Source organism: Leucoraja erinacea, chromosome 18, assembly GCF_028641065.1.
Source record: "Leucoraja erinacea ecotype New England chromosome 18, Leri_hhj_1, whole genome shotgun sequence".
Classification (NCBI taxonomy): domain Eukaryota; kingdom Metazoa; phylum Chordata; class Chondrichthyes; order Rajiformes; family Rajidae; genus Leucoraja; species Leucoraja erinaceus.
Window position 1 is genome coordinate 19,606,709 of NC_073394.1, and position 20,818 is coordinate 19,627,526.

General features: G+C 39.2%; 1 protein-coding gene across 2 annotated transcripts in view; it reads right to left on the reverse strand.

The window, feature by feature from the left end:
* Positions 1 to 2,906: 2,906 nt before the first annotated feature.
* Positions 2,907 to 20,818, reverse strand: part of ipo7 (importin 7) — a 58,012-nt gene continuing 40,100 nt past the window's right edge. The window contains exons 14-25 of one of the 2 annotated variants that reach the window (XM_055649471.1): positions 19,529 to 19,694; positions 18,109 to 18,269; positions 17,806 to 17,934; positions 17,555 to 17,621; positions 17,347 to 17,472; positions 16,048 to 16,145; positions 13,750 to 13,845; positions 12,822 to 13,042; positions 9,427 to 9,632; positions 6,637 to 6,840; positions 5,234 to 5,350; positions 2,907 to 4,636 (exon numbers count right to left, since the gene is read on the reverse strand). In XM_055649471.1, the coding sequence (XP_055505446.1) occupies positions 4,557 to 4,636; positions 5,234 to 5,350; positions 6,637 to 6,840; positions 9,427 to 9,632; positions 12,822 to 13,042; positions 13,750 to 13,845; positions 16,048 to 16,145; positions 17,347 to 17,472; positions 17,555 to 17,621; positions 17,806 to 17,934; positions 18,109 to 18,269; positions 19,529 to 19,694 (1,671 nt within the window). In that variant the 3' untranslated portion in view covers positions 2,907 to 4,556. Of the gene's footprint in view, positions 4,799 to 5,233; positions 5,351 to 6,636; positions 6,841 to 9,426; positions 9,633 to 12,821; positions 13,043 to 13,749; positions 13,846 to 16,047; positions 16,146 to 17,346; positions 17,473 to 17,554; positions 17,622 to 17,805; positions 17,935 to 18,108; positions 18,270 to 19,528; positions 19,695 to 20,818 lie in introns of both variants that reach the window. The other variant, XM_055649470.1, reaches the window with a different exon arrangement.

A 20,818-nucleotide genomic window follows, 5' to 3' on the forward strand; every position in this document is an offset into this window, starting at 1 on the left:
TGTACGGTAAGTTCTTTAAAAGAGGGGGGGGGGGGGGGGGGGGCGAGAAGGAGTGGAGACAACTTTTAAGAAACCAGAGATACACGGCTGTGAAGCTCGGCAGACATTAACATCACCGGTCGGTTATCCTTGGTTCCGAAAACTACTGCTTACGTTTTTTTCTCCCAATGAGCCAATGAAATTCACTGGTCAGCACCGGCTACAACCTAAGAGAACCTTTGACCGCCTGGTAACCCACTAAGACCTCCTGGCGACCCACCTACGGCACGAGAATTCTTGCTACTCTCCATGGTGGCTTCATTCTAGTCGCTATTGAAAAATTTGCAGCGACCATAATGAGGCCGCGACATGTTCCTAGAATGCGGGAACTCCTCATGACCATGAAGGCATCTCCCCGGCAACCACCCGTGAACATGTAGCGACTGCAGTCTCCTGCAGTCGCCTAAAAAGAACAGGCCCATTAGACTAGAGACTAAAGATTTTTATTTATCATTTACAGGTTGGCTTAACCCTCATTCACAGTTTCTCGTCCTTTGTCCCATCACCTGCCCTACTGCAACTGAGCAGAGACAAATCAGTAGTCAACACCCATCTTAGCTCCATACAATATTAATATTTGGTGTTTTAAAAAAAAATATTCATAAGGAAATGAAAATAGCAAAAATATGAACACGTAGAAACAAATAATTTTTCAATCTTGTAGATGGAACGTTTTTATTTCAAGGCATTCTTTCTGGTGTAATTTCAGCAAAAGACAACTTGTGTAATATGCATCCCTCATTGCATACTGGCATAATGAAATCAATACACCAATTTGTAAAATTCTGTAACACTTAGGCAAAGAACTTTGGAAATGAGATGAGCTGCACTTTGTTGATTTTAGCAAAGAATAAAATTGATCTGCTTTTTACCAAGAAAATTGACTGATTCATGGCATCTGCACCCAATCACTATCTGCAAGCCCTCCCCTTTGAGATGGAGAATTAAGATTGAATTGTTCTTGATCAACATGTATTAGCTGGGTTCACACAAAAGTGGTTTTCTGCTTGGAAAAAAAGCATTTGATTTGAGTGAAAGGATTGTCTGAATTATTTTTTTTTAGGCTGGTATGTTACATTTCTAAGGCCTGTAGGTAGAAAACAAATTTAAACATAGCAAAATCCATTACCAACCTGGATCTGAAATCTTCCCGACCTGTCGCAAACTAGCTTTCTTGTACCATTTATTTTTGTAGTAATACCTCAATCTTACACAAAACACCTTTCAGTTTCTAGGGTAGACAAAAATGCTGGAGAAACTCAGCGGGTGAGGCAGCATCTATGGAGCGAAGGAAATAGGCGACGTTTCGGGTCGAGACCCTTCTTCAGACTGATGTGGGGGTGGGGAAGAAGAAAGGAAGAGGCGGAGACAGTGGGCTGTGGGAGAGCTGGGAAGGGGAGGGGAAAGAGGGAGAAAGCAGGGACTACCTGAAATTGGAGAAGTCAATGTTCATACAGCTGGGGTGTCAACTACCCAAGCGAAATATGAGCTGATGCTCCACCAATTTCCGGTGGGCCTCACACCAGTGTCAATTTCTGAGAATACAGGTTTGTTAGCTTTTTGTTTGAGCAGAATTATTTTCATTTTTCAGTGACAGCGACTACGTGGTCAATGATAAGCAGCAAAGGCAGAATTTTAAATGTAAAATAGAATTCAGTAAAGCAGCGAAGTATCCTCTACATTATGTGCCAGTACAATAAAATTAAATACATGCGGAGTTCCGCAGGGGTCAGTGTATATTGTATCTTCATATTGTATATGGATGAAGGGATTGAAGGCTTTGTGGGCAAGTTTGCAGATGTTAATTAAAATAGCTGGAGGGGCAGGGAGTGCAGAGAAAGCAGGGACTCTGCAGAAGGACTTGGACAGGTTGGGAGAGTTGTCAAGACAATTGACAGATAGAATATAGTGTAGCAAAGTGTGGGGTCATGCATGTTGGTAGTAGGAATAAAGGTGTAGACTATTTTCTAAATGGGGAGAGAAACCGAGGTGCAGGACTTGGGAGTACTGGTGCAGGATTCCCAAAAAGTTAATCTGCAAGTCGAATTGGTAGTAAAGAAGGCAAACACAGTGCTAGTATATATTTCAAGAGGGCTAGAATACAAAAACAGGTATGTAATGCTGAGGCTCGATGCCCTGGTCAGGCCAAATTTGGAGTATTGTAAGCAGTTTTGGGCACCATATCTGAGGACGTGCTGCTCCTGGAATAGGTCCAGAGGTTTACAAGAATGATCACAGGAATGAGTGGGTTAACATATGAGCGTCTTACGGCAGTAGGCCTGTACTTGTGGCAGTTTAGAAGAATGAGGGGGGACCTCACTGAAACGTACCTAATAGTGAAAGGCTTGGATAGAGTGGATGTCGGTAGGATGTTTCCATTAGCGGGAGAATCCAGGACTAGTGATCATAGCCTCAGAATTAAAGGACGTTCTTTTAGGAAGGAGATGGAGGCATTTCTTGTGGGAGGGTGGTGAATCTGTGGAATTATTTGCCACAGAAGGTTGGGGAGGCCAAATCAATTGATATTTTCAAGGCAGACAGATAGATTCTTAACTAGTACAGGTGTCAGGGGTTATGGGGAGAAGGCAGGAGAATGGGGTTAGGAAGGAGAGACAGATTAGCCATGATTGAATGGCAGAGTAAACTTGATGGACTGAATTGCCTAATTCTGCTTCCATCACTTATGATCTTATGTAATAGATAATAATTTTAAAATGTTCCTGCTTGTTTTACGAGTTCAGTCCCAATTGATTTATGAGTTGTGTGAATTCCCGAAGTGAAACTGTGAACTTGCTGCATATTCAAGCATCATCCTCAATTCGGTCTTTTTCATCTAATTGCATATAAAGCACAATTAACTTTTCAAGTTTGGTCTTGAATGCTCAATTTTTTTATTATTAAAGTTCTGTAACAGAATACCACCACAGGGTTACAGGAATCTGCAAAAATTATTAATGCTCTGCAATATCACCGCATTGGTTTTCTTTAAAAAAAACGGTAGATACTCGAAGTTCCAACTTCATCATCCTTGGTTCTGAATTTCAGACTATTTTTAAACAATAGCTTTGTCAATTTTAACCAGTTTGTTATTTCCATCCAATTCCTCATCAGCCTTCCAGTGTGATTTTCTGTACTCCAAACACCATTCCTTCATTTCTCCATCTCTGTAAACAACCGCCACTCTATTGCAATGAAGCACACAATCATCATTGCTAAACCGTGACACTGCTTGATCACAACCTGTGTTAAAGTGCAGCTTAATGCAACAATAAATTAACGTGCTCCCAAAAAAAAACAAAGGTTATCCTGTTCACCAAGTCATTGAACAGCCATACCGTTCTGCAAACCAACTGCGCAGGCAACCATTTGATTTTTAAATATCATTTTGCACACAAGTCACATCGTGCATTTTATTAACACAAGCACATCTACAATTTGTGATGTTAATAGTGCATGTTGCAATTAGAATTGTGTGCTGAGTGTGATGAACTCTTTACTCATGAGAAAACAAGTGCCTGGAAAAGGATAACCAATGTATTTTCTTCCTAATCTTGAAGGTCCTCAAGTTTAACATTAAAAGTTAAACAAAGACAATTTTTTACAACACAAGTTCAACCCAATTTTGCTTTAATAGCTTGCTGCATATACAGATGGCTCATCCATACACTCAACCAATTACAGTACTTTTTTCTCAGATATTTGAGCTTCATGTTCAAGTCCAATTTTACATGCTTCTAGGATTGTTTGTACTGAATTGCTCAGTGCTTATGATATCAATGTATTCAAATTTATTTTTTAAAAAAAGACTTGTACATAGAGAGCTTAAAAAAAGGGCACTGAGGGCGCTGCCATTTTCAGCAGCAATGGAATATCATTGACTCTCATAGCCAAAATCCCAATCAAAAATGAAGGTGGTGGCTACAGGCATAACACCTCAAATTTTCAAACTTAATGTCTCCATTTATATTTAGATCATATATCCTTTGAACTTGTAGAACAGCAAACATGCTGTTCAATTTAGAAGGCTAGAAGGCTTTCGTAATATCAAAGTGCTATTTATGCATTTACAAATACACATCTGCCATTAAGTAGTGTTATGTTCAGCGTCTGATAATCTACATCTGAATACAATCATTTTTAATCTTGGCATGAACAGGAAAATTTGGAGACAATTTTGAGCGTTATCTACCTGTTGTGTCGTATTTACATTAAAAATGAACTTGAAATGTGGAAAACCAAACCAGACTAATACTAACACTATTATGGATGTAAACACTGAAGGAGCCTGCTAGCCTAAACTACAGATGTGTTGAAATTATTCCACAAGCCAATGATTTCCTTGCCTGAAATGAAATCAAGGAATAAGCTGTCAACATGACATTTCTCCTTGCTTTTCAGGTTCCTATGGTTTGGAGACATTTACTTTTCTTTACATTAGTCTCTCTCAGGCCGATGTTCCTCTGAAACTTGTTTTTCTTCTCCAGAGGGCTCTCATGATCAAATTCCCACTTCTCCGATCATTTTGTCCATTCCATGTTGTAGGAAGTTGAGTGGATTTTGTGGATGATAGAACTGATTTTTTTGTTTGGAACCACTACTGGAAGGAACAACACAAGCTTTCACTACAACCAGTCACACAGTACAATGAATCAAAAGCGAACTCAATTCATTCCTGGGGCAGAACCACCAAAATTAAATGAAGTTGGCACTACTGGAGCATTGAACTTGTATCCACCATGTTTTTCAATCATTTTGGACTCTGTAATAGGGAGGGAAAAAAAAAACAACTCCTTAGGCAACAGGCTCAAAGTTCCACATTTGACATACTGCAGTTAGATAAGTTCCATACATTAAAATGTATCTGAATTCTTAACTCCAGTTTCCAAGAATTAGAAAATAGGTGCAGGAGGCCATTCGGCCCTTTGAGCCAGCACCGCCATTCATTGTGATCATGGCTGATCATCCACAATCAGTAACCCGTGGCTGCCTTCACCCCATACCCCTTGATTCCATGAGCCCCAAGTGCTCTATTATAATAGGAAGTTCAATTATTACTGCTACTTTGATATTCATCTCTTGAAACAATTGTTATTCTTAATAGAATGCCAAATTAATATAGGTGCACCAACATTATACAACAGTGTCAACTAATATGCAAATGAACAAGGAGCCACTTAAATGGTTACATAAATACCTAGTGCAGCTCGCCTCTGATCTGCAAGAGTCCCAATGTCTTGCAACTGCTTCCTATGTTCATCAGTAAGATTGCATGTCAAGGCTTGGTACCATGTAGGATCACAGTTCTGAATGCCTGTGAAAGGAAAATCATGTTTTTTTACATCACCCCTTGCCACTACAGAGTGATAATTTGAACAATAATTACATTTTAAAACCCTGCTCAGTATCTAAGCTACAGCCAATTAGTACAAATGAACAGAACATTTAGTGAAATATCTTAATATGAAGTACTTCTGAATCAGAATTCTCTGTGAAACGTCTCATTTTCCAGATGCTGCCTTAACTGATGAATGTTTCCATTATACACAGTACCCCAACTCGCCCCCCTCTCCCAACTGTGAACTCTTTTAGAAGATGTACGAAAAAACAATCAATTCAACTGGAAAATAGAATACCAAAGTAGACACTAGACATAGTCATTATAAAATAACATCAGCTCACAGTAGAATCCGAATTAATCTTATTTCAAAACCCATCCAAATTGCACACATGATGGCACAGTACAAATAAATAAATATTTTCTCTTCACTTGTGTTTGGAGATGTGCCAGTCATAACAACCTACGTGATTCGTGGAACAATGTCATCGGACCCGCTCTGGGGACACTGTTTGCTGAAACCAGAACCAGCCCCAAATTGCCCTTCAGCAATATTAGAGTCTACAGAGAAACCTCAAATGCCTCATACAGGCTATATCTGCGTGTCACATTAACGTGGATCTCTCCAGTCGCTGATATTACTTGTGAATTGGTACTGAGCATTTATCCAGCAAAGGAACAAATGGATCCAATATAGCACTAATAAAATAAGACAATATGCTAGAAAGCTCAACAGGCCAGGCAGCATTTCTGGAGAACATGGATAGATGACATTTCTAATTTTCAGTCTCTCGAGTTTCAAATCTTGAGCATGTCTCCATTAATGTGTGCCTGTTAGATGAGTAGTTTGGCCCATGATAAACTTCAAAGAGTAGCTGCTAATATTAAAAATGCTTAAAGTTGTACTTTGTTGGTTCTATATTTAAAATATAAATTCCAAACAATCAACTAAAATATATAGATGTCTCTAGAATGTTTCACTACTCCAACATTTTGAACACTGTTTCATTACATTGAAAACAGAAACATATAGATTTACACGGTGTATAGACAGAACCAATTTCAGTGGTTAAGTTTCCCGCCCACCACCAGAGGTTGGGAGTGAGCATGTTGTGTTTCCGTACTGATCACTTTTTATTCACCATTTCACGCTGGATTGAATTTATGAACACCGTTTGATGGTAGGCTTCCTTTGGTAAAATAGTCTACACTTGAAAGATGCCTAAACTAAATAGGGCAGGAAAGTCAAAACACAAACATACTTTGCAGTACATTCTTGAATATCTGATATTCATCAATATTGCTGTCTTCATTATCAACAATGGTGCAGTATCCTTCAAGGGCTGTCTCTTCTGCATCATCATCTTCCCATTCTTCATCATCACCATCCTCACCAGCTTGCTTTGCCAACATTTCTAGATATTCTTGTCCATCTTCATCAATATCGTCTTCATCGCTACCCAGCTCTGTCAAAGAAAAGACAATTAGTAGCTTTAACGCAAATAATGAATTTGCAATGAAAACTGCTTTGATCTGCATTGTTCCATTCTCCCCGCTGCTCCTATGACTTAGGATCATACTCAAGAACACAATGCCACAAGGAGGAGAAAACCAAAATGTGCTGATATTGCACTTTTTGGAATGTATATTGTTAGTATCAGGAATGAAAATCTGTTTGGAAGCTTGCCACTTAAGAACATCTTACACAATAACAATTATTTCAGACAAAAAAACGAGTAACTCAGCAGGACAGGCAGCATCTCTGGAGAGAAGGAATTGTTGATGTTCTGGGTCGGGTTCCTTCTTCAGACAGTCAGGGGAGAGGGAGTCAGAGATATGGAAGGGTGAGGTGTGAAAACACAGATCAAGGGGGATGCTATCAGGAAATGTAAAATGGCTCATTGTTAGCTGAGGGGAAGGTGACGTGGTATACAATCAGTACATTTTTAATCAGGACAGTGAGACTCGCTGGAAAACTCGAATGGGCGGGCAGGGAGAGAAAGCAAGGGTTACGTGAAGTTAGAGAAATCGATATTCATACCGCTGAGTTGCTTCTACCACTCTTTTTATTTCAACCAGTCGGTGTGATATCAACCGTCTCAATTTGTCCACTACCCTTACCTTGCCCGCTCGGAATGTACAGCCCTCCTGACATTATCATCAAACCCGGCGACAACTGAGGCGCCTTAGTATTCTGGCGAGCCGACCTCCACCGTGCTGAGTCAGGTGCCAGCTCTCAGGCACCTCCTCCTATTTATCCTTGGACCATGACCCCACAAATGAGCACCAGGCCCTAATTTCACAAACCATTTCTGATTTTATCACTTCCAACTGTCTGCCCTCGACATCCTCCAACCTCATTGTAACCCAGCCCTACACGGCCCAGTTTTATCTTAACCCCAAAAATAAACAGAACTGCCCTGGCAAACACATTGCTTGCTCATGTCCCACTGAATTCATTTCCACATAGCCACAACTCCATCCTCCATCCCATCCCATGTCCAAGACACCTCACACGCCCCATTGTCTCTTCAATTACTTCCATTTTCCAGGCCCCCACTCCCTTATCTTTACTATGGATGTTCTGTACACCTCCATCCCTAACCAGGAAGCCATTAAAGCCCTCCGTTTCTTCCTCAACCTCAGAACCAGCCAATTTCCCTCTATCAAAACACTTCTGCGACTCCTCCCACTTCCTCCAAATCCAAGTCATAGCCATGATTCGACACCTGTCCCAATACCTCCTCCCTCGAGTCCGTCCAAGAAACGTAACAGTCCTTTCACGAGAGGCAGAGGTCCACTTGCTGCACCTCCTCCAACCGCATCTACTGTATCAGCTGTTCCAGATGTGGATTCCTTTCTATCGGCGTGACCAAGCGCTGGCTTGGCAATTGTTTTGCTGAATAACTCCGCTCGGTCCGCCTAGGCCTATGTGATCTCCCTATTACTAAACAATAACTCCCACTCCCATAGTGATCTTTGTGTCCTGGGCCTCCTCCACTGTCAGAGCGAGGCCCAACACAAATTGGAGGAACAGCATCTCATATTTTGACTGGGAAGTTTACAACCCAGCGGTATGAATATTGATTTCTTTAACTTCATGTAACCCTTGCTTTACCTCTCTCTCTGTCCCTCTCTATCTTAGTTCTCAGAGTTTCACTGTCCTGGTTAAATTTTACTGATTGTCAAGTCAAGACAATTTTATTTCTATAGCACTTTAAAAACAATTCTCGTTGACCAAAGTGCTTTATATTAGTGCAGGTACTAACGTGCTACAAACAGTGGTACATAGATCAACAATACATACATAAATACATACAGCGCTCCCTCAGAGGACCTCAAGAAAGGCTTGAGACTAGAAATAAGTTTTAAGTCTAGACTTAAGAGTTGATGGAGGGGGCTGTTCCATAGTCTAGGTGCTGCAATTGTATGCCTCGTTGTCACCTTCCCCATGGCCAACAATGAATCATTCCACATTTCTTTTAACATTGTCCCCTTTGATCTGTTTTCACACCTTACCCTCCCATATCTCCATCTTCCCTGTCTGAAGGGTCACACGCCCAAAACGCCACCCATTCCTTCTATCCAGAGATGTTGCCTGTCCTGTTGAGTTCTCCAGCATTTTGTGTCTATCTTTGTTGTAAACTAGCATCTGCAGTTTCTTCCAACACAATTAATTCATAGTTCAATTCCAAAGAACACTCAGCACCTTTGAACTATCCTTGCATCGCTAGGAATATGGGAGTAAAGTAGTATTGTTATTCATAATAAGGCTAATATTAACCTTTCTACAGTAAATCACATCACCTGGCTCCATTGGAGTTCACAATTCAAGAAAAATCATGCACTATGAAAAGGGCTGAATCACTAAGATAATTTGGCCTCACTATAAAATCGTTCAATCTTAAGCTTTCTTAGTTTACATTATCATGTATTATACACCAGAAAATATCAACTTGCTCTTAATTGCCACTTACATTAGGTCTACAATTTATTACCAAGTATTATTTATTCTAAATGGGATACAAAAATGCGAATAGAACTCAGCCTACCATTTTCATCATCATCTTCTCCATCGTCATCGTCATCACTATCGTTTTCATGCTCTGCACGACAAGCATATGCTCTTTTGAGTCCACCAAAAAGAAGAGTGAGGGCTGGTAGAATTTGTCCAACAACCTGGTTCACAATTTGTGGTCTCTGCTCAAGTTCAATCAACGCACAAAGACCAAGGACGCACATTTTCCGATCATGCAAACTGGACAAAAGGAAGAGGAAGTCATTGAATATGAACAATCATAATTTAGTTCACCTAAATTATATAGTGACATGCAAACACAATTAATAAATGCATTCACTGTATGGAGTAACATGTTCATTTAATTTTTGTAGGTGATGTCAATAGATTATTTGCATCCATAATACTGAAAATGTTAAGTGGAGTTCAAAAGCACCATATTCCATTTCAACAACGAAATGGAAGAGAATAATTCATGTAGTGTAATATCACCATTTGATGTTCAAAACTATAAATCTGCATTTCCCATTCACTACTCAGGGAAGTGCCATCCCAAAAATCATACTTCCATTGGCAATATTACTACATTGAGCTAACTAAAATTAGCTATTATTCCAATTTTCAATTATCAAAAATACCAATTTAGAGGCAGAGAATTTCACATTTATCCCAAGTCTAGTCTCAGCTCAGAACTCTAACTTACAGTGCCCTCCATAATGTTTGGGACAAAGACCTATCATTTATATATTTGCCACTGTACTCCCCAATTTGAGATTTATTATAGGAAAAAAAAAATCACATGTAGTTAAAGTGCACATTGTCAGATTTTTTTTTTAAAGGGTATTTTTATATATTTGGTTTCACCATGTAGAAATTACAGCTGGGATTATACAGTGAAACAGTGGTTGAGGTGTTATGCCCTGGGCATGTGTGGCTGCTGAAGTTACTGGCTCACTTATCTTTATTGATGATACAACTGCTGATGGTTGTAGCATAATGAATTCTGAAGTGTATAGACACATCCTATCTGCTCAAGGTCAAACAAATGCCTCAAAACTCATGGGCCGACGGTTCATTCTACAGCAAGACAATGATCCCAAACATACTGCTAAAGCAACAAAGCAGTTTTTCAAAGCTAAAAAAAATGGTAAATTCTTGAGTGGTCAATCACCCGATCTGAACCCAATTCAGCATGCCTTCTATATGCTGAAGAGAAAACTGAAGGACGCTAGCTCCCAAAACAAGCATAAGCTAAAGATGGCTGCAATACAGGCCTGGCAGAGCATCATCACAGAAGTCACCCATCAACTGGTGATGCCCATGAATCACAGACTTCAAGCAGTCATTGCATGCAAAGGATTTGCTACAAAATACTAAACATGACTGCTTTCATTTACATGACATTGCTGTGTCCCAAACATTATGGTGCTGTGAAATGGGTAGACAATGTATAAACACTGCTATAATTTCTACATGGTGAAACCAAAATGTAAAAAATTGCCTTTATTAAAATCTGATATTGTGCCCACGTGATTTTTTTAAATTAAAAATCTCAAATTGTGGCAAATAAATAAATGATGGGTCTTTGTCCCAAACATTATGGAGGGCACTGTGAGGTGGGGTCAGAGGGCAAGGCCAGTTTACAACTTTAATTAATATTCATGAGCATGAACAGAACAGTTCTTTGGCCATGTTACAGCACAATTAATGTTACGACATCCAAATGAAATATATTTAAAAAAGTCGAGACTCGCAATTAAGTTGCTAGAAAAATTCTGAATATATTAGAAGACATTATTATTCTTGTATATGAAGAATATACATTACTCAAAGTAATTTTGCATACAAAGTTTCATTCCCTTCCCTTTGTTCCATGCACTTACTTATCTCCTGGATTTACTAAATATGTTTCATAGTTTATAAGGTCTATTGAGTAATTGAAAATATAATTGTATATTTTCAGCTTTAATTGGGAAAAATAGAGTACAAATCTCTTATTAAAATAGAATACCTCTTTCCTCCCCATTTCTTTAGTTCAGTTTAGATAGAGCGTGATAACATGCCTTTTGGCTCATTGAGTCCATGCCGACCAGTGCACTAGTTCTGTCCTACACATTAGGGGCAATTTACAGAAGACAATTAACCTACAAACCTGTACACCTTCAGAGTGTGATTGGAAACCGGAGCACCCAGCGAAAAACGCATTCAACGGAAAATGTACAAACTATAGTATATATACACACACACACTGAACTTTCGTTTAATATGGGTTTTACAGAGTACTGTGTTTACATATCTGTTGTGCTGCTGCAAGAAATAACTTCAGTGACCCACTTCAGGACATATTACAATGAAACACTCTTGAGTCAATTGCCTTTACCATAATTGTTGAGGAACCTCGAGTCGTTATTGTTCTATGTACTACTGTATGACATGGTGTACTGCCACCAGTTCCTGGTTAACAGCTTACACTCCTCTTCATTATCAAATCCCTTCATAACCTGTATTTTCATACCCAGTAAAGGGGCAGTCCCACTGCGGCGACCTAATCTGCGAATTTAGAAGTTTGCCCTCAACTCACTCACAGCATGGTCGACACGTGGTTCTAGGAGGTCCTATGAGGTCACTGAAACTCTCCTTCATGCTCGAGGGAAGTTCCCGAATACTCGTGGCTTCAGCTAGGTTGCGGAAAATGTGTCAGCATGTAGAAACATTTTCCACGAGTAAAATTTGGTCGGCATGGTTCTTTTTAACTCGTAGTGCAGAGGAGTGGGGTCACTATTTAGTTACAGGCAGTCGAGGGCAGCCGTAGGCAATCTCCTTCGCGGACCGGGCATTTTGATTGGCTCATTGGAGTTTTCTGGACCAAGGAAAACCGACCAGGAGGTAAAATGCCCGCTAAATGTTATTATACTTCTTAAAATTGTCTCCACTTTCTCTCTCTCCCCCCCCCCCTTTAAAGGACTTACCCTACAATGTTCAGCCGTCTTTTACCTTCCTCTTCATCGCGGGTCTGAATTTCAGACAGCGCTCCCCCGCTTTCCCTGGCCCCCGCCTTTGCGATGTGTGTGTGTGTGTGTGTGTGTGTGTGTGTGTGTGCGTGTGTGTGTGTGTGTGTGTGTGTGTGTGTGTGTGTGTGTGTGTGTGTGTGTGCGCACACACAGTCGATCCAGCTCGTGGTTTCAACGCTGACATTCGATCCAGCTCGAGGTTTTCCAGGCGAGTTTGAACGTCGAAGCCACTCTTACCTCGCGGATTAGGTTGCTGCAGTGGGACAGTCCCTTTAATTACTGTCTCAGCAAATGCCACCAATCCAGGATACAAAATTCAATGCAATCCGATGATATTACAAATAGAAAACTAGTGTATCATTTTCTTAACTTTAAAAGCGTCAAAACATACCAGTCTAGTATTCTCCCAAAACCTTACCCTAAAAAGCAGTCTACATCATTCAGCCATTGATTAATAAATTGTGTGGTGATTGGCTCAGTATTGTTGGGAAAGTGGAGGTTTTCCAAGGTACTCAGCAACAGGTGTGGGCTGTAGTATAAAGCAGCAATGGCAACTTGCAGACACATCGTTCTTAGTTCACTGGTTTTGACTTCTCTCGTCAGCCTCTCAAGTGCAGCTTCCACAAACAGAGGTATGCACTAGAAAAAAAAACTGCGTCAGCTTCAGTATATAAATGCAAACCTGAAAATATTATGCAACTTATCAAGATTTTGAAACACCAAGTTATTGAGGCAATTTTGGAAGCATGCAACCGTGGTCCAAAATAGACAAGCGATTTAAACGAGGTATGGCCAAATTTCCAAAATACCTTGACATTACCTAGATTATTTTTTTTAAATTGAGACCGACAAGTTCAGATTTACTACCTATCCTCTAAATTTGTTTCAGATGGTGCTGAGCCACTTCATAAAACTGCCATAATCCTCAGCATGAAGCAATTCCCTGTGTCATGAACAGAGTTCAAGTAATTTGACCTCATAACGGTGAAGAAATAGGGATACATTTCCTGAACAGGAAGATGTGAAACATGGTATGAAACTACGTGGTTGGAGAATTCAAATTTGTCACCTTATCCCAGATAATGTTAGGGGCTTGGTAGATGTTACAATAAAGCCGTATCCTGTTGCAGTGCATTTGTACATAGTGCACAATGCAGTCTTTAGGTTAGAGTGTACTTCTATTATTGATTAACGCTGAACAGATAACTAAAGAGCAAACTTAACACGATTCCCTCTATTATCTTAATCAAAACACAAGCAAAATAATATTTCTTATTCAATGTTTATAGTTCAACGTATTGGAAGGTAATCTACATTCAACTAACTGTGATTTTTACTGTACTAACCTGATCAATGCCACGCCCTTTACACTGTAGAATAATCACTTCAAGCAATTTAGCTGCATGGCATTCTGCATCCTCACCTGCATCCCCTGTTAGCACCTGAAATAAAATACAATTCCTCCATGAAATAAATAAACAGAACAAATGCTGTAGAAATGACAGGGTCCCAGAACATTTGTCTCCTGATAAATGACTGACTCATCAAAACTGACAGTCAGCCAACTTTGCCAGGACACTTAATTTTACTTTTTCTGTCAATTTTATTTTGCAAGCCTGGCGGATGGAGATATGCTGAGATATACCATTAGGGCTGCACAGTGGTAGAGTTGTAGAGCTGATCCTTTACAGCGCCAGAGACTGGGATTCAATCCTGACCTCAGCTGTTTGTATAGAGTTTGTATGTTCTCCCTGTGACTGCGTGGGCTTTCTCTGGGTGCTCCAGTTCCTCCCAGATTCCAAAGACCTACAGGTTTGCATACTAATTGGCTCTGTAAATTGTCCCTAGCGTGCAGGATAGAACTAGTGTATAGACGCTGGTCGGTCTGCCCGGACACGGTGGACCAGAGGGCCTGTATCACTAAATTAGAAATAGATCACAGTAATGAATCTAATCAGGTAAATGAGCTGAAAACAGAAAAATGAAAATACTCAGGTAAGCCAGCATTTGTGAAAAGGGAAATAATACATGATGATTAAAGATCAATCATAAACGTTAACTTTCTCTCCCCACAGGTGCTGCCCGATTTGCTGCATATTATCAACATCCTGATTTTAGCTCATATTTCAAGCAATTCCAGTTCTTTCGTGTTGCAGTAAATATACTAGACGGAGAAAATAATATTTAAATTGTTATACAGTCACTGAGGTTTTTAAAGCTAATATGTAAGAGAAATCAAGTTAGATTGCATTAGAAACTATTCTGAAACGAGAGAAAGACAATATGTTGAAAAACAAACAAAATAATCCAGATTAAAATGAATGAAATTTTTTAAATAAAATTTTGAATTTCAACAAATTTATTTTAAGGGAAGTTTTAGTTTAAGTAACTAATAAACAGATTGGAAACCTATTACAATTGAAATAGGATTGCATGATCTACAGGTTGAGGAATGGAAACAAAATAGAGCCAAGGAATAATGAGGTTAAGGACAAAACTAAGAAGGACAAAACAAAACTTCAAAACGGAACAGTAAGGTATTCAATTATCCGAAGAGTGACGAGGCAGAAAATGCGGTGGCTACTGGATTTGCAAATGTAGGTTACACAAGGGCTCTGCTGAATGTAGATTTGTTTAAGGGACTAGAGAATGAATTAAAAAAACACAACCATCAATGAATTTATTTAGGCTGGATGGATAGTTTTAGAAACAAATTCAGATCCCACCACATCAGATGGAGAATTTAGTTAAACCTAGAATTAAATAACTAGTATTAGTAAGTGAAAAATAAACTACCAGGATTTGTGGAACACAAATCTGATTTACTAATAATGGGGAAGGAAATGGTCTGAACTTACCTGGTCTGGTTTAGAGTAATGTAATGGGCAGCCCTCTGAAATTACCTAGCAAGCCAATCAGTTGAAGAATGAATCGGGGTGGGCACCACATGCTGACTTAGTCAACCATGCCTATTCCTCATGTGTGAAAAATAGTCAAATTCATTACAAAGCTAAACCTAGCTTAAAAGGAACATCATGATGTTGAAAATAATTCAAAGCCGACAAGAGACATTAAATTTGTGGTAAATTAAAAATCACTGTACTTTGTTTATTACAATGGAGATTTGATTTTGGAGGTAAAGGCTCAAAGAATAAATGCTCCTTGGGTTAATAAGATCAATAATGTTGAGCCGATACAAATCCTTAAGACGGCTGTTTAAGTGCTGTGTGAAACTAATGGAAGGACATGAAAGCATGAGCAAGTCATACAAACCAACATTGTATGAAATACAAATAAGATTGAATCATTTAAAACATTTTTTTTAAATTCTATCTTGAAGCTGAACATAGTGCTATTTTTTAAATGTAGAAGTTGGCCTGATTGGAAGAATCGAATGTTTAAGTTTGAATGTCAAGATTAAAAGGTTATAGGTGCTTTGTGAAATAAGAGAAAGCAAGAAAACCTCTTGCAAATATTTGGGTTAACGGTAGAGATTTATTCAATGTTAGATTGCAGAGAAATAAATGAAAACAATGTGAATTAATTTGTTGTGGTCAGTTAATGCATGGCAAATTGTACTTCTAACAGCCCATTTCCAGGGTGTAATACCTATAATTCCACTTCAGATAAATTATACTACTCACCTTTTTACACATACTGTAAATCATTTCCAAGTATTTGGTGTCAGACAATAGTGTATCAGTATCCACTGTTATATAATTGTGTAATAGTGGCATCATATCTGAAAAGATTAAAGAACACTTTAAATAATTGAACCGGCTGAAGTTCATTAATGAATTTTCTTTCATTTGTCATAGAACTCCAAAAAGTATGGAGGACCATTTTAATGTACTTATGAAAGGGAAAAAAAGTAAAACACACTTCCAAGGAGTAAGCCATTTAGAACGGAGACGAGGAAACACTTTTTCTCGCAGAGAGTGGCGAGTCTGTGGAATTCTCTGCCTCAGAGGGCGGTGGAGGCAGGTTCTCTGGATGCTTTCAAGAGAGAGCTGGATAGGGCTCTTAAAAATAGCGGTGTCAGGGGATATGGAGGGAAGGCAGGAACGGGGTACTGATTGGGGATGATCAGCCATGATCACATTGAATGGCGGTGCTTGCTCGAACGGCCAAATGGCCTACTCCTGCACCTATTGTCTATTGTCATAAATGCACAGCAGGTTAACCAGCACCGAAATGAATTTGGTTTTCATTTGCTGATTTCATGTCCCAATTAACTCTTTTAAGGAAAGAGCGTTCATGTCACTGCCCAGTTTCCACCAATCATTCCACCACCACGCACAAGACAGACACCGATGCCGAGAAGCTTTGGCTAAACAACTTCTAATCTTGTGTGTGGACTCGTTAAGAAGAAGCTTGAATGAAACTAGATTTCTAAAATGTTGTCCACCAGGAAGAACACCCCCACAAAATTGCATTTGAACTAACTTGGGAAGCATAATTTCATAATGCCTTAGTTTGACTGCCACTAACCAAGACTGCTGTCCAAATGTAGACTTAGCATTCCCATATGGGAAAGGACCCCTGCTGCCCATTGAATTACATATTCGTGTAATCAGATCTCTAAAATCAGGTTGGCTTGTCAGAAAAGTAAACTGGAAACATGGGCTGATAAAATTTACACTACCAGAGTAGGTTTACCAACAAAATACTTCCAAGCAAGCATGTGAAAAACTTAGCACAAGAGAATGACCATCCCTTTCTGTAAAGTTCAGTAAGACAACAGAAAAACTGGGGAAAGAGGTAGCCATGTTTATTTCACCTCAGTTCATACAAGGTAAGTTATTTGACTAAATGTCAACACTTTCAAATTACTGGACTACAAAATACTTGAAACTGATGGCAATTATTGTAGATTTTGGACTGATTTTATTTTGAAACACTGACGTCTTGTCCAACATAAATAAGTGGTGTTTTTTTCTTACCCGTATAATAATCAAAACCATCTTGCTGAAATACCTCAAACACAAGAGGCAAGAGCTGCCACATTTGTTGTGAGACTTGTTGACAAGTTAGACTGTGTGCCAAAGATAAGATTTCTTCATAAAATTCTGGAATTTAAATGAAGAACTCAGTATTATACAAATGTGCAATCCAATGAACTGTACTGCCACTCATGAAGGCAATACATACCTAACACATGTTGCTGCAAGACTGTTCCAATAACTTGCAAACAGATGCCTTCCAGCTGCTGCGTGATCTGAACAAAAATACAACATTTTGAAATCACGTTAGCTTTGTTCAGTGAGAGATACGAATAGAATTAAAACTGTACACCAAGGAGCAAATAACCCATTAAAGGCGTATGTTCTAGCAGCATATGTTCACATCAGAATATTGAGAAAGTTAGATTCCAATAAACCTCTACCACCTGAAGAACTAACCTCCTTGTGATCTTCCACAACACTCAGGAGAGTATCAATAGTATTAAGGATGCCCATTGCTGTTACTGCTTTATCATCACTGCCCTCTTCATCTGGGCCTGTATGTATGACTTGATTAAAGGTCATTGCCTAGAATAAAAAGGATCTTATCTTATTACAGTTTTTTACGTCACCAGCCAAAAGAAACAGCTTGCTTTTAGCACAGTTCTATTGAAACTGAGGCAAGCAACTGTTCAGTTGCACAAAACAGTGAATTGATTTGGACACTTACAGGACACAACATTTTGTAGACAAACTGCTTACCAAATGCTGTGTCATTTCCACTGCAATGGGGGTAACCTCTTCACTATATTCACAGATCATTTTCTGAATCACATTGGTTAAGTCATCATTCTCAGTCTCTCTCACAATATGTAATAAGGCCTGCATCACAGGTCTAATAAAAGGTTTGATGTATTCCTTGGCTGTAAAGAAAACCGATGTATAGTTTAGTTATTCTACAAAGAATGATTTGATGATAAAAGGCAAAGATTTAAACATTTATGTTTCTTGTTAAACTTCACTGCACCTGCTAAGAAAGATTATGCAAGCTGGTTCAAACAATTTCGCAGATGTATAAGACGGGCACAATTTTCTTCAAGGGCAATTTCAATCACAAACATTCTGAAGATAACCTCTCATCGGTGCTCCATGCACTCTGCCAATGCAATGTCTGGCTAAGCTGCACAATGTAAAATCAGGAAAAGAATCTCCACCCCGATGATTCATGTCATAGGATATGCCAAACACCAGGCAACGCCTACCCAGTCAGATCGAAAAGCAGCAAATGTGGATTGCTGCCTGTTTTAGATCCTCCCTGGGTTTATTCTTAATTTCATAGCAGGTAGGTTAGTTAATATAACCCTTCTTGCCAGTTAAGGAAGTAGGGAGAAAATAAGTTTCATTTTAATCACATCTTCAACATCCTAAAAACATAAAAGTATTAGTATCAGTTTAGGAGGCAGCTTCCAATTAATGAACAAGTTTCAATGAATTTCAAATTCACTCAATCATTGAAGCACGTAAAACTGGAGAAAATCTGTATCTGCTCAAGATTTTGGACAGTCTAAATTAAATGCTTGAAATCTGAATTAAGGATAATTAGAGTTGCACTTGGTGGTGCATTTACTGGGGAAACAGTTTGTAATTGCATTCAAATATGAAAAAACAATCTTCTCCCTCAACATATTACCAGGACTCGAGAACCTGAGCTATGGAGAAATGGAGCAGGCTAGGACTTTATTCCTTGGAGCACAGGATGATGAGGGGTAATCTTATAGAGGTATTCACGATCATGAGAGGATAGATCGGGTAAATGCATTTTTTTTTTACCCAGAGAGAATCGAGAACCAGAGGACATAGGCTTAACGTGAGGGGGAAAAGATTCAATAGGAATCCGAAGGGTAACTTTTTTTAAAAACACAAAAGGCAGTGGGTATGTGGAACGAGCTGCCAGAGGTGGTGGTTGAGGCGGGTACTATCTTAACGTTTAAGAGACATTTGGATAGGATAGGTTTAAAGGGTTTTGGGGCAAGCGCAGGCAGGTAAAACAGCATGTTGGTCGGTGTGGGCAAGTTGGGCTGAAGGGCCTGTTTCCACACTGTATGATTATGACTATAACATCCTTCTCAAAAGGAATGCAATAAAACAAATATTAAGCTTCCCCACTGGCTTTATCTATTACCTTTCTCCTGGTTGCTGATGAGAACCTGAAGAGCTATAGCTGCTTCCACTTTCACAGGCATTTCTTTATCTTCAATCAGGCATCTTCGGGTCAGCTCTAGCGCAGTTTGGAGATTTTGGTCATTCTTAAACTTAACCTCACAGAAATAATGAAGGACCCAACAAGCCTGAAATTACACAAATCAACAAGTTTATATAATGGGTGTTACAGTACCCACCACTTAACTGCATTTAAAATAGAAAATTCTCATTTCTAATCACATTTCTTGTTAATGTTAGCAGTAACCCTCCACTAGCAACTATGGATTAGGTCTCTTTGATATTCATATTTTTAGATTCCAGGAGCCGAGTACACTTGATATGGCAATGGTATGGAGAATGACAAATATCCCGTTATGTGTCCATTATAAACAACAGGTTATATTTTCTACAAATAACACAAAGGAAATACTGCTAATGCTACAAATTTGGTGTGCACAGAAAATTGCCGTAAAATGATATTAGGGAGGCCCTTTGGCCCAACTTGCACATTCCGATCAAAAGGTTCCATCTAGTCCCACCTGCCTGCGTTTGGCTTATATCCCTCTAAATCCTCCTATCCATGTATCTATTCCAATGTATTTTAAATGCTGTTATAGTACCTGCCTCTGCTGCCTCCTCTTCCATATACCCACCCATATGTAGAAACAATTGCTTTCCGGGTTCTTCTTAATTTTTTCCCCTCTCACCTTAATGCAATGCCCTCTGGTTCTTGATTCTCCTACTCTGGGTAAAAGCCAATCTGTCTTTACTCTATTCCCCTCATGATTTGATACATCTCTACACAATCAACCTACTGCATTCCAAAGAATGCTGAACACAATACTCCAAATAAAAACTGAACACCAAACGCTGCCTATCAACATCTTTTACAACAGTTACATAATATTCCAACTTCTATGTTCAATACCCTAACGGATGAAGGCCAATGTGCCAGAAGCCACCTTGACCACTCAATCTATCTGTGACAGCACTTTTGGTAATTATGTACCTGCGCTCCTGGTGCCCTCTGCTCTACAGCACGCCCCAGAGCCCTGGCATTCACTGTGGTTGTCCTGCCCTGGTTTGACTTCCCAAAACATAATATCTCAAACTGCTTAGTTGCAAAATTTTCTACCTAGTGTCCCATATTTCAAGAATTTACTTCAACTTTGGTTGAAATGTTTCCGAGATTTTCGTCATGTTTTTCTAAATATAGCAGCTGTGGTTTAAATGGTTACTGTTCAACTGCAGTATTTTGATTAATTCTGGG